Source organism: Panthera uncia, chromosome A2 (assembly GCF_023721935.1).
Source record: "Panthera uncia isolate 11264 chromosome A2, Puncia_PCG_1.0, whole genome shotgun sequence".
Taxonomy (NCBI): domain Eukaryota; kingdom Metazoa; phylum Chordata; class Mammalia; order Carnivora; family Felidae; genus Panthera; species Panthera uncia.
In genome coordinates this window covers 72,063,500-72,077,921 of record NC_064816.1, presented here as the reverse complement: position 1 = coordinate 72,077,921, position 14,422 = coordinate 72,063,500, and the positions used below count along the sequence as shown (strand labels likewise).

General features: G+C 42.5%; 1 protein-coding gene across 2 annotated transcripts in view; it reads right to left on the bottom strand.

Moving 5' to 3' along the window:
• AMPH (amphiphysin) overlaps positions 1-14,422 on the bottom strand; it is a 248,068-nt gene that overhangs the window by 35,409 nt on the left and 198,237 nt on the right. For both annotated transcript variants that reach the window (XM_049642759.1, XM_049642761.1), the window contains exons 13-16: positions 12,417-12,440; positions 9,679-9,702; positions 6,859-6,891; positions 1,220-1,276 (exon numbers count right to left, since the gene is read on the bottom strand). In XM_049642759.1, the coding sequence (XP_049498716.1) occupies positions 1,220-1,276; positions 6,859-6,891; positions 9,679-9,702; positions 12,417-12,440 (138 nt within the window). The remainder of the gene's footprint in view (positions 1-1,219; positions 1,277-6,858; positions 6,892-9,678; positions 9,703-12,416; positions 12,441-14,422) is intronic.

Here is a 14,422-nt window from a genome sequence, read left to right as displayed (position 1 = left end):
GCCATTTGCAACTACGTGGATGGAACTGGAGGGTATTATGCTAAGTGAAATGAGTCAGTCAGAGAAAGACAAATATCATATGACTTCACTCATATGAGGGCTTTAAGAGACAAAACGGATGAACATAAGGGAAGGGAAACAAAAATAATATAAAAACAGGGAGGGGGAGAAAACAGAAGAGACCCTTAAAGGTGGAGAACAAACAGAAAGTTGCTGGAGGGGGTGTGGGAGGGGGGATGGGCTAAATGGGCAAGGGGCACTAAGGAATCTACTCCTGAAATCATTGTTGCACTAGATGCTAACTAATTTGGATGTAAATTAAAAAAAAAATAAAACTAAAAAAAAAATTAAAAAAATAAAAAATAAAAATAAATAAATAAAAAAGACAAACCTCCCAGAACAGAATTCCTTACTTAGAAATGAAATCATCTAAAAAGAAAAAATTTATTCTACATAAATCCAATTCTAAGCGTCCAATGCGAAAGCCAGGAGCTGGGATAACTACATACCATTCCCACGGGAAAACCAGTGAGCTACAAATAACCCTTGTGAACGAATTCTCACAGCGCCCCGTCCTCCGTAGTGTACCACTGCCAAGTTCACCAGTGACGTCACTCAAGGCTTCTTCATGCAACTTCACTTCACTAGGAAGCTGCTGGGGAAAGGGTTTCCCATGACAACTGCAACAACAATCTTGGAGGGATCTCCTCTAACACCAAGAGGAGTGATCCCAAGCTAAGCCTTTTTTCTACGTCCTCTGGCAGCAACGTAAGGATCCTATCTCTACTATGCATGACTTTCTACAACTCACAAAATGGAGGGAGGAGATGAGAGATGAGAAATGAGGTCGCTTCCAGCTCAAGAAGAAGGAAAGATCTATTTTGGAGCATGAATTCTCGAAGCAATTTCACTTTCAATCCTGTGGAGTAAGTTACATGCAGGCAGAAACATCCACGCCGTTGATGGATTTCCATGGAAGCCCATTATCTAGGAGACTTTTGTGTTTTGTTGGGATCACTGTGCCTTTATAAATAGAAGCAACCAACATCAAAGACACCATGAGATTTTTCAGAAGCCTTCATTCCTAGCTTCCAGAAAGGAAAGGGCTGCAGAAACCACATTCTGGATATTCAAGCTCTAGATAACCTAGAATGATCGACCCTAGAACATTCAGCAGGAAGTAACAGCTTCCCCAAAACACACACCAAAGTTAACTTACCAAGTTACAGATCATGCTCTGGTCTGTCTGCATGGTGAACAATGAAGTGTCCTGGGGCTGATATTGGGGAGAAAATAAAAGATGAAAAATTATGAAGGTTCCAGCTAACTTGCTAAAAAAAAAAAAAAAAAAAGACAAAGATACCATTTAAATTAGCTTCCATCAATTGTGTCCATAAACATAAAGTTTTTTAACAGTCTCCTTTTATTTTAAATCAGAAGAGCAGGTAATGCGAAAGTAATTTTAACAGTAGATGTTCTAAACATAGATGTCATAAATGTAGGTTAGCATGATACTATATAATAATATAGAATCATTTAAAAGCGGGCAGTGATTTCAGGGACATTTCTGTTCTGCAGCTTATCTTCTGGACATCTACACTGAATTAGAATTTAACAACTCGAAGGGGCGCTCGGGTGGCTCAGTCAGTTGAGTATCCAACTTCAACTCAGGTCGTCATCTAGCCACACAGCGGGCTCGCTGCTGTCAGCACCAAAGCTTTCAGCGCAGAGTCTGTCCCCCTCTCTCTCTGACCCTCCCCCGCTCATGCTCGCTCTCTTAAAAATAAATAAAACACTAAAAAGGGAGGGAAAAAAAAGAGTTCAGTCGCTCTAAGCTATATGTTCACACTTTTTTAAATGTTGGAAATTCAATCTTACACTGTTACCTAAGTATGGCCTCTATGGGCTAATATTGAACCAAAACTTAAACATTTTATACCATGTATTCATTGACCTAAAAAATCAAGCTGGAATAAATCTAAGGGAACAGTGATCTCTAAGACAATATTCACCTCTCCTTATGCTGGTAGCCAGGTTTATAACCAGCAGATGGAAGACTGGAAAAGTCTTTCCTGGTTAATCTGACCAGTTGAAGACAAAAAAAAGTACCTACAGAAAAGGTTCCCAACAGAAAAGCTGAGACAGTGACACTTGGTTAAAGATGTCGAATCGAGGCAGTTACCTCTGTTACCTCCAGAATGCAAACTAAACCATAAAGGGAATTTCATAAAGTAAATTTAAAAAGGCATAAATCCCTGAGCATAAAAAGCATGAGAAGAAAGATAAGAGCAACAAAATTTTGAAACTGAAAAGCAGACAAATGGACAAGTAAGTTGGCAGACCCAGAAAAAAATCTGTATCCTAAGGTGATGAAAGAAATGCCAAAAAAGCAACCTGGTTTATTACTCAGAATTCCTAAAGGATCAAGAATTAGAGACACGGGGCAGGGGAGGGGGCACCTGGGTGGCTCAGTCAGTTAAGCCTCCGACTTCGGCTCAGGTCAAGATCTCTCATTTCATGACATTTCGTGGGGCTCTGTGCTGACAGCTCAGAGCCTGGAGCCTGATTTGGATTCTGTATCTCCTTCTCCCTCTGTCCCTCCCCATTCTTGCTCCGTCTGTCTGTCTGCCTATCTCTCTCTCTCAGAAATAAATGAACATTAAAAATTTTTTTACAAAAGATTTAGAAGTGTGGGTACCAAGGGAAATAGAAGCTGGGTGGTGCTAAAGGTGGGGAACTGGCTGGAAGTCTACTAAAAAGTGACTGGACCTCAAGATCCTTTCATCGATCTGCAAACCAAGTGATATCCCTTCACTCCAATACAAGACTTGACATTTTTGCAGAGGCTGAAACAGAGGGTCTCTGGACTAGGGAACACACAGACAACTTAGGAATAATAAATACTGAGAGCGGGAACTCCACTCCCCACCCCCAACTTCTTTCCCAGTCACCTCCCATTATACCTGCCAGACATGAGACAGAGAGCTGGAAGTTTAACCAGCCCAAGAAAAATAAATGCCTGAAGAATTTCACATCAGGGGCTCCTCAACAGGAAAAATGAGCCAGAAAGTTCCAGAACAACACCTATAGTCAGAGAACTCTACCTACCGGTACAAGTTCCCTGACAGCTTTTTACTATCTCACTCTTAAATGGGAGTAGACAGCCAAGATCACCAGACATTTAGGAAAAGTCTCACATATTAAAGGAAAAAACTGAATAGTTAAAAAAAAGCAAATGGAAGAAATAAAGACTTTGCAGGTGGGAAAAAACCTTCAAAAATGATGTTTATTAATAGTTTCAGAGATATAATAGAAGTGTATTCATGACATAAGAGGATGATGCTATTAAAAAGCAAATATTCAGTAAATGAAAGAGTTCTTGGAAATTTAAAAAAAAGAGTAAAAAAAACCTGTTAAAAGAGCTGGAAAGAAGAGAACGATGATCAATAAAAAGAAACAGCAAAGAAAACAATGATTAGAAGACTAGGTGAAGAACATATGGAAAAGAGAATACGACAGAATGAGAGAACAACCAAAACAGAAGAGAAACTATGAAGAAGGTAAAAAAAAAATCTCCAATTAAAAACAGACATAGATTTTTAGATTAATAGGGCCTTAGTAAAATGCATGAAAATAGACTGAGACCACAGAATATCACTGTAAAATTTCAGAAAAGTGGGGTAAAAAAGAGATGCTACAAACTTCCAGAGAGAAAGAGTGGTATCGAAGGGGGCAGAAAGAGAAAGAAAGAGGGAGAGAGAGAGAGAGAGAGAGAGAGAGAGAGAGAGATTGGAGTTTTCTTAAAAATACCAAAAATCAAAATAACAATATAATGATTCAACACTTCTAGACATCACCCCCGCTCTCACCACAAACAGGTGCACTCCTTAATTCCCATCACCTGTTGCCCCCATCCCCCTGTCCACCTCCCCTCTGGTAAGGATCAGTGCGTTCTCTACAGTTAAGAGTCTGATTCTTGGTTTGTCTTTCTCTTTCTCTTTTTTAATTCTTTTGCTCATTTGTTTTAGTTCTTAAATTCCACATATGAGGGAAATCATATGGTATCTGCCTTTCTCTGGCCGCCTTATTTCACTTTTGCAAATGGCCAAGATTTCATTCTTTTTTATGGCTCGGAAATATCCCATTGTAAATACACAGACCACCTCTATCTGTTCACGTGAAACTAACATAAGACTGTATGTTTACTAAATTGGAATTAAAATAAAACCTAGGACTAATACCAATCATTTCCCAATAGTTTTTAATGGTTTAGTCTCTACACAAATACAAATTGCCTGCAAATTGAAATTAAAGTTCTGAAATAAGCTACAGAATTTCTAGTAGTAGATGAAAATGATGTTGGCGAACTATTACAGTATTGCACAATTAATGGTGATGCCCAATTAAAGACCAGCCAATACATGAACGGGTCAATACAAGGAGAACAACATAATAGATACTTGGAAGGAGAATACAATTTAAATAACTATTCAACACTTGATCTTAGCCAAAAGGCTGAGAAGCTATAAATAACTAAGATTAAGAAAGGCCCCTAGGTGGGGCACCTGGGGATCTCAGTTGGTTAGGCAACCGACTTCGGCTCAGGTCGTGATCTCGCAGTTTGTGAGTTCCAGCCCCGCATCGGGCTCTGTGCTGACAGCTCAGAGCTTGGAGCCTGCTTCAGATTCTGTGTCTGCCCCTGTCTCTGCCCCCTCCCCTGCTCACACTCTGTGTCTCTCTGCCTCTCAATAATAAATAAACGTCAAAAAAAATTATAAAAAAGAAAGGCCCCTGGGAAAACTGACAAAATCCTCAAATATTAATTAAAAATTTATTTTTTTAATTTTTAAAGAATATTTATTTTTGAGAGAGAGCAAGCAAACGAGCAGGGGAGGGGCAGAGAGAGAGGGAGACACAGAATCTGAAGGAGGCTCCAGGCTCTGAGCTGTCGGCACAGAGTCCGATGCGGGGCTCGAACTCACAAACCATGAGATCATCACCTGAGCCCAAGTAGGACGCTTAACCCGACCAAGCCACCCAGGAGCCCCTTAAAATCTATTCTTGAGGGAAATAAAAAGACTCTATGATCTCGCTATAAAAGTCAAACATGAAGTAAAGTTTCTGTTTGTGAAATAGTTCTGTCAGAAAATTGTTTATTCTAAAAATTAGCATGGAGTTGTCATGATAATTTTACTAAATCTAAGATAAATTTTTTTAAAAAAGAATCAAAACAACAGTCTCTCAGTGGCAATACTAGGAGGTAGAGAAAATGGAGGAATGACTTCAAAATTCTAAGGGAAAATATCATATCCTAATGAAATATCCAATCTTACAGACCATTTTGTACATAGATACAGACATTTTCAGATGTATAAGGTCACCAATACATATTTCTCATGCATACTTTTCTTAGAAAGCCTACTGGAGGATGTGCTTTAATTTGTGGATAAGGACATGTTCTAGTATGTGGGATTAAACCACAAAGGAGGCAGACTGGTGTCCAGAAAGAGAGGCCTGACATAAGAAAGAGGTGAAGGCCAGTCCCAGGTCAGACATACCAGAAGAGCCTGGGGAACAGCTGGGGAAGCAGGTGTAGCCAGAGAGAACCCAGTTCAGAGGGAGCAGTCCAGAAAGAGAGACGAGCAAATTCTTTAGGAAGATGAAACTGACTGAATGCTTAATGTTTGCCAACAAAAAAGGAGGGGAGATTCACAGAATTACAGAGTACGGGACTGAATTAGTGAGATGTACCTAAAAAACTAAGCAAACGAACCAACAAGCAAACAAGTAAGAGCCTGCAATTATTTCCTCAAAGGAGAACAAAACGTTGGCATAAAAGTAAACGAAAACTTCATGGCTGGGGCGCTGACAGCATTTATATCATTGTACTATTACTATTACCAGAGATTGGCTGGATGGCTTTGGTGGGACCTTAGCAGGGAGAGGGCAGGAAGGAGAAGGAGGGGTGAGCCATGGGGGCGGGGGGTTATCTGCAGGCATGTTAAGTCCGCACCCTCCAGAGAGGAGTCGATAGATAACAGAAGATAGATAATGATTTAGGAACCACAAAGTAGCATTATAAGAAAGTTATGTGCACACGTGTGGCTGAGATCAGAGAACCTGGTAAAAGGAGTTGAAGTATTTACCTCTGAGAAATCATCAGAAATGGAGGAGGTGTGTGATGGTCTGAACTTTCTATATAAAACACTATTATACAATTGTGTTGCTCTTTAAACGATGTGCATTTATAACTGCTAAGCACACAAATTAAAAAAAAAAAAAAGAAATGAGTAACAATTCTCCTGACCTGACCTTTTAAAGAGTTTCAGGCAGACGGAAGAGATGCATTATCATCTCCCTTAGTGTTTGTGTGTACCTGCATTGGGATGTGGGTCTGAGTGGAACTTTCTCATTTCACAGGTAAGGCTGTGTATGATTCTGCGTAAGGAGGCTCCTAAAAACCATTTCTGTTTTCTGAAGACCCATCCCATTAGTTGAAAACAATCCTCTCTCTTCTTTTCCGACAGCTGAATCTAGTGGATCTCTCGGATCAGGACAACCTCTAATTTCTAGTAGAGGAATCGGCGTAATTCCGTGGTTGGCTAACAACGTCAGTAGCTAGGACAGTCAGGAGGTACTTAGTATGTGCCGGGCTACCGGGCAAAGTGTGCTGGTTGCGTATTTCACGGACTCTTCACCACAACCCTACGATACTGCCACCATTGCTGCTTCCGTTACCAAACTTGCAAGTGACAGGGTCAAGTACTGCCCCAACGCGCTTAAACGTTATGTTACTCAAGTGACACCGAGGCCACTCATTCTCAACAGATGGGTTGTGCAAGCAAACCGATCTCTTACCTGGGTGAATCCATTAAATGTACCACCGGAAGCCTAAACAGAAAGGGAAATCAAAGTACGTTACTTTGTATCAGTTTTGTGAGATCAGCAAATGTCCGTCAGACAAGTTGGAAAGTAAAGACCACCACACATTTTAAAATAATACAAAAGGCTGCTGTGCATGAGAGTGTTTAGAAAATGCAAAGGGCCAAAGTGTATTATTTTAAATAGGCTGACCAAAAAAAAAAAAAAAAAAAAAAAAAAAAGATCGTTCTTACAATTATTGCTGGTGTATGGCTCAGTGTTAACCAAAGCCCACTTTCTCAGTAATGAGAAGATGATTCCAGAGGAAAGTCAGTGAGCTTCTTTTTTAGGCCACTGATAGAATCCATCTACATTCTTAGGACTTCTCTAATACATCATTTGAATGAATGGCTTTTGGGAGATTCTATAGTTTCTGGGGGCCCTGGGTGGAAACACTGCATGTGTTCTTGCTGGAGTAGAATCATTTTAGGAATAGTAAATTAGTCTGTTCTACATATTTGTAGCAGTTGAACAGTAAAAAGGAAAGTGGAATAAGCACAATAAACGGGATGGTACATAGACTCATTAGTTCCCAACACAACCATTCTGCTTTTTGTAATTTTTTTTTTGGTCAACCTATTTGTGTTTGGTTTGCACAGATTTCAAGGAGATGAGGCAGGCGTCAGAGAAGACAGTGATGGAGAATGAAATAGGTGGGAAACATTAGGAAAAACAGAACCTACAGAAGTCTTTGGCTAGTCTATACTACATACTAGGGTAAGTACCTCTTCTTTATCAGGCTCTATTTCTTGGTACAACAATCCATATCTCTGGTTAGCAATTTCATCTTCGGATAAATCTGAGTTGCTGATGTCACTGTCTTGGGGACTAGCGGGACTGTCGGTGCTAGCATTGTGGGAGGTTCCCAGAACCAACGGTCTAGCCGTGTCTCGCCTTTGTTCCCAGCACTTAGCAATGGCGTGTCCCCCCACGACATCTGCCGGTGAGTCCACCTCCAGCCCTCTCTTGCCTTCAATTGTATCTAAATGTTCCCAGGAATTATCTAAGCCTCCCACATCTCTGATAGGCCAGTGGTTAATGGAATCGAACCAATTGGCAAAGCCACTTGCTTGGCCATCTGGTATACCAGAGAATTCCAATACATCCACATTATTCACTGCTGAATCCAAGCGTGGCTGCCAGATTTGACCTGGATCTGTTGCCCAAGAGTCTGTTTTCACAATACTTGGTAAGTTAATGATAGGACTACAGTTCCCAGTCACTGTACTTTCAGACCCCTCTATTAATGAGAACTCTGCCTTACACAAACACCAATCTCTTCGGTTTGCATTAGCCCCCAGAGAATAATTAAGGTCTGTCCTAGACTGAGCTGCCACTTCATGGTTTACTGAGGAAACAACAGCCTGATGTTCATCCCTGCCAACCCCAGGAGTAGGTAACACAGCCTCCTGCTGAATTTCTTCTGCATCTGCACTGCCTCGTCCTGAGTGATGTATTACACCGTGGTTAGGAGGACCTATTGAATTTTTCCTTATGTCTCTTCTAGCTAAATCCCATCCCTCAGGACTGGCATTTTCAATATTAGATACAGAATCAGTCTGGAGACGCAGATTTAAGACATCTGCGTGATGGGCAGGGTTAGCTCCAGAGCCTTCTATAATTTCACAATTATTGATTACTACTGGACGCCCCTCATCTAGCCCTTGGTTTCGGTAACCAAATTCAGCAGCCGTAGCTACTCTTTCCAGGTCTTTTTCTAACACATCAGTTGTATCAGAATTCTTTGCACTGGCCTTTTCACTTTCCCGACAACTAGCTCTTAGATCGATGCTCACTTCCTCTTTACTGATTTCTAAGGTCTCCTGGTCTGGCTTTCCTGTTGTCTCAAGGAGATCTACTAGCCTGTTTCCTGCACTTTCCCGTGCTTTCTCTTCAAATTCCTCTGTACCTTCTAGGGCCTTGAGATCAATAGGTCCAGTGTCTACCTTTTCATATGTCTCCACACCTGCCCACAGAGAATCTTCAATCTTCTGTTTCTCTTCCTCTTCTTCTGACTGTTCAACATCTTCTGGACTTTCTTCGACCGGGCCACCAGTTTCTGTGGCTGCCATCTCTGAGTCAGATAAGTCATGAGGCCGCTCCATCTCCATATAAGCAGCTGTGGCAAATTCAGCCTCAGGCATGGGCTTTGGGTACAGCTGTTCACTTCCACCCGGAGGGGCTGGCCCCACGACAAGCTCGCCCTGGTCAGCTACAGTGTGCCAGTCAGCGGAAGGAAGCATCCCAGTGGACAATCTCATGTCCTGCTCTGCTTCAGAGAGACATGAAGAGTCTTCCTGAGACCCACCTTGGGTAATTTCCTGGCTGACACTCTCTGTGCTAGCATCAGGGCCCCAAATAAATGCACCTAGGTCAATTTGAGATCTTTGAATTTCTTCGGCCAACCCACTGTCTGGAGTTTCCTCCATGATCAGGTTACACAGGGAAAGGCTTTTTGAAGAGTCAGTCTTTAGAGTATGCAGAATAGCAAAGGAAAAAAACAAACAAACAAACAAACATAAGATAAAATAGACCATGGCAGGATTTGATGAGAAATGCAAAGCTCTTCAGTAGGGTAGCGCCAGTTAAACAAAAGTAGAGAGTATTTCAATTAAAATTAAAATTAAATGGTTAAGGTTAAATCTGCAACTAGCAATGCCATGGAGGAAAAAAACAAGCTCATTCTAGATAATATCCACATATACAAGGCATATTAAATATAAAAAGAAATCCAGAATATCCTGGATATTTACCTACCGGCTGTACCAAATCAGTGCTTGTCTGCATGAGTAAAAAGAATAATAATAATCAGTAGTAATAATAGTAATAAGGCAAAAGAAGAAAATTCCCTAGAGCCTTAACATCCCATGCTGTCCAGAGTCAACATTCTCCTGAAAGCTGTGGCTTTTACTGGTTTGAGATCAACTTTTATAATTTGTTTTGTGCTAGGGGTGAGTTTTGTTGCAATACTGTTTACGATGACACAGTTGAAACCTGAAGAAAGCCTCTGTCATTTTCTAATCGGCAAGGAGGCCTCGTGGGTATTACAGGACTTCTGCTTTAGCAAAACTCTGAACTGCGAAGTTTTCAAATAAAGAAGCAAACTCAAGAACACGAGAATAAGATCAAGCTCTAGCACCCACAAGAGTACACGTATCACACGCTTGGTCACAGTACCAGAACAGATCTTCCCCCAAACTTCCCCCACACTGGGTTCTGCCTCTGAGGTAGGGGGTAGATGGTCTGGTACTAACCGCTCTGACTGTCTGGGCGATTGTCCTCATGTCCTCCCCGCCCCCACCCACGAACTAGAAGCCTGGTCTGCACACAGACGACACTAAGGGGTTGAGGGGAGCAAGGAATGCCAGCAATTATGGCCAGGGAGCTACTGTTCTGCAGTGTCGCCATCACCATCTTTCTTTTTTTTTAATTTAAAAAAATTTTGAGAGAGAGAGAGCACGCACGCAAACAGGGGAGGAGCAGAGAGAGGAGGAGACACAGAATCCGAAGCAGGCTCCAGGCTCTGAGCTGTCAGCACAGAGCCCGACATGGGGCTCGAACTCACGAGCTGTGAGATCATGACCTGAGCTGAAGTCGGACACTCAACTGACTGAGCCTCCCAGGCACCCCGGTCATCACTACTTTTCTTAGCAGGTTTATCCTCTGAAATAATCAGTGCTCCCCCTAGATGATACCTTCACCCTCACCACACCCTTCCTGGCGAGGAAGGAAAAAATGTATTATAACTCCAACTGAAGATGTGAAATACTGGAACAGTAAAACATGGGCACTGTCCTCTTGATCTTCAAGAAAATCACCATGGAGTTGTGGCTAGAATTCAAATGTCCTGAACGGCAGTGCACATATCCCTTTTTGTGATTACATGAGCAAAGCCAGCTCACTATAAAAGATGTTTTCAGTCAACATTTTTTAGCTCTTCTCTTGAGAGCTTTCCAGGATGCTTTAAGGATCCTAAGTAGGGCAGTATAAACCCACTCCTGTGGAAGGGAAGGGGGCAGTCAACCTTCTGTCTTAGGGGAAGAGAGTAGCAATGTCACTTCAGAAGACCAGACCCATGAACACCAAGATCTAGCAAACTTTCCTACCACTGTCTCACTAAAAAAGAAGAAAAACACACCAGGCGCCTGGGTGGTTCAGTCGGTTAGAGTGTCCGACTTCAGCTCAGGTCATGATCTCCCAGTTCAGAGTTCAAGCCCCACATCAGGCTCTGTGCTGACAGCTCAGAGTCTGCAGCCTGCTTCAGATTCTTTGTTTCCCTCTCCCTCTCTCTCTCTCTGTGCCCCTCCCCTGCTCACACTCTGTCTCTCTCTCTCAAAAATAAACTTTAAAAACATAAAAAAGAAGAAAAACACGAAACCCAAGTTGAGTTCTGAAGACCATGTGACCAGAACTTTTCCAATATAGGGCAGACAAAGGCCTTATTCCTCAGGGATACCAGGCTTCATGTGAGTATGGCCACCCTCCTAATTCCCCGCCACCCTCCTAATTCCCCAGCACAGATGCCGCCACCACAAAGTTCCATTTGTGTCTTTTTTCCCAACTCTAACTTCTGGAAGTGCCCCTCTTTGCCCATCAGATTAGCTGAATACATACCATTACCAGTAATAGCTACCTTTTATTGCTATGGACCAGATGTGGGGCTAAACACTATAAATATCAACTACTTAATCCTCACGTGGCCCTCTGAGGTAGAAGACATTGCCCTTATTTTAGCCAGGAGAAAAACTGAGGCCGAGAGAAATTCATAAGTCGCCCAAAGTCATATTGCTGTAAGAGTTAGAGTCTTGATTCAAATCCAGGGCCGTCTGGCTCTAAAGCCCAAGATCTTGTTGACGAAGCTTCATTATTACTGAAAATAATAGTGAGAAACTGGGTCCCGGTGCAGAGTAGCGTGTCCCTTACGTTTGCTCAGCCACATTTTCTTTTATTCTACTTAAAAGCAATAAAAAAGGAGCACATCCTCAACCGCAACATTTCCTGTGGCCAATAACCACGGGAAAAAGCATAAAAAGGCATAACACCACAGATTCTTGCTTATCTTGGAGTCTGGAACAATGACACTCTTTTCCAAGCCACTGTTTCTAGGTGCTGGTAATGCTTGGAACCACCAGGGAGCTGATTATGGTTCTAGGGGGCTACATTATCATTAAAAAATGTCTAGGTCTTCAGGGCCCCTGGGGGGCTCAGTTGGTTGAATGTCTGATTCTTGATTTGGGTTCAGGTCATGATCTCAGGCTTCGTGAGACAGAGCCCCACGTCGGCTCTGCACGGACAGTGTGGAGGCTGCTTGGGATTCTCTCTCCTCTTCGCTACCCCTCTCCTGCTTGTGTTCTCCCTCTCTCTCTCAAAATAAAAAAATAAACTTAAAAAAAATGTTAGGTCTTCTTCTCATCACAGATGAATTAAAATATAATAAGGTTTCCAAATTTCTAGGGCTCCAGATACATCAAAATATGAGCTCTCCGTACTCTTACCGTCCATAGGTCCCAGGGCAATGTCTGAAAGCAAACAAACAAAAATGTGGTTAGTATACAAATCCCAAACATGTAAAAAAATACTGACGTGATGGAAGTTCTGAAAATAAAACATTTTTGAAATATTTAGTACAGCACTGTTCAAGAGAACTTGCTTTGGTGATGACAGTGTTCCGTATCTGCGCTGTCCAAGGTGGTAGCCACCAGTCACAGGTAGCTATGAAGCGCTTGAGAGGTGCTAGTGTAAGAGAACCAAAATTTAAAATTTATATACTTTGATTGTATTTAAATTGGAATAGTCAAATGTGCCTTGTGGCTACTACAATAAACCACAGGAGACCAGTCAATCTGCTTTTCACTGTAGGAGTAAAAACTGTATCTGAAACATGATGAATGTGTTTACTTCACACACACACACACACACACACACACACACACACACACACACTTAAAATGAAGTACAAGGTGTCCAGATTTTAGTTTCTCACATCTTTGAGGAAATACAGATCTAATCATTGCTACTGCTTCCTCTCCCCCCACCCTCCAAATTCAAGAGGATGAATTATGAACAGTTTGATGGTCAATGAACCCCAGAAAGGTAGTTCTTCAATATGCTGAATTAGATGATAACACAGCTCAATTAATAATCATGCAAATCAGCAGGGTGCCCACTAAGACATAATGGATGAATATGCTTACTACTGGCATTTTAATTATAAAGCTCATTGATCCTGGGGAGCGAATCCAGATGGTTCAAGTGACTTTCGCCCATGTGTTTGGGAAAGTGAGGGAGACCTCTCTCATCTCTTTTGTGATTGAGAATTGCTGCTAATGCCACACCCTCTTCTGCCTTTGTCTTTGTGACTAGAATCAGATCCGTGTTTATGCACTTGTTTTGATCTCGAAATGAGTGGCAAATTAGAGAGCCTGGCACGCCCAAACTAAGAACATGGGGGTTTCCAGATGGGGTCACAGATGTCTCATTGGGATTCAGTACTACAGGACAGGGGTCCTGTGGTCCTGAGAGAGCCCGCCCCCCTGGGCTGTATCGTCCCAGCCGCCCTGCGTCTCTGTGCAGCCTGGCTGCTCTCTGGGTCAGGTCCCACCTGTTGAAGGACTTAAGAAAGGAGAGCAGGACGGTTGCATGGAAAGCCCCAGTTATTTGTATGTGTACTCCTTCTGCATCTAACATGCTTTGTGTTTTCTTGCTTCCCAGCCTCTTAAGAATCACAGCTCCTAAAAGCTACCCCATATCCCTGCCTCATGCAGACGGCATGGGGTATTTTCTCCAAAGGAAGGCGGCAAAGTGAAACGTCTTGTTTATCAGTCCTCAGGATCACGAAAGGACGCGTTAACTCGTGCGGACACCGTGGAGATCGCTAGGTGAGCTGTTCTGCCAGCAGCAAGAACATCCATTTAAAGCATGGGGTCAAGCGATGGTTAAGCGAGATCATTCTGAGCGAAGGGGAAAGAAGGCCCGCACAAATCTAATGGCTCTGTGCTTTTTTGCTCTCTCAGCCTAAGACTGTTCTTGGAGAAGAGATGTGATTAGAGCCGGCTCACAGGATGACTCTGCAGTGAGGTGACTCAATTAGAGCCACTGGGCAGCCAGGGCGGTTTATTACCTGGCCTGAGGGAGGACACAGGGCACACACAGCTTTTTCTAACTGCGGTGATGCATTTTCTTCAGAAGAAAGACTTGTGAAGATTTAACCAAGGTCATTTAAAAAAAATCTTTTTTAAGTTTGTCTATTTTTGGGGGGGTGAGAGAGAGAGAGAGAGAGAGAGTAAGTGGGGGAGGGGCAGAGAGAGGGAGACACAGAATCTGAAGCAGGCTCCAGGCCCCGAGCGAGCAGCACAGAGCCCGACACGGGGCTTGAACCCACGAACCATGAGATCATGACCTGAACCAAAATCAGACGCTTAACCGACTGAGCCAACCAAGCGTCCCTCAGTCATTTTTTTTTCTAATTATGAAAGAGTCTCTTAGTCCTAAATCCACGCAA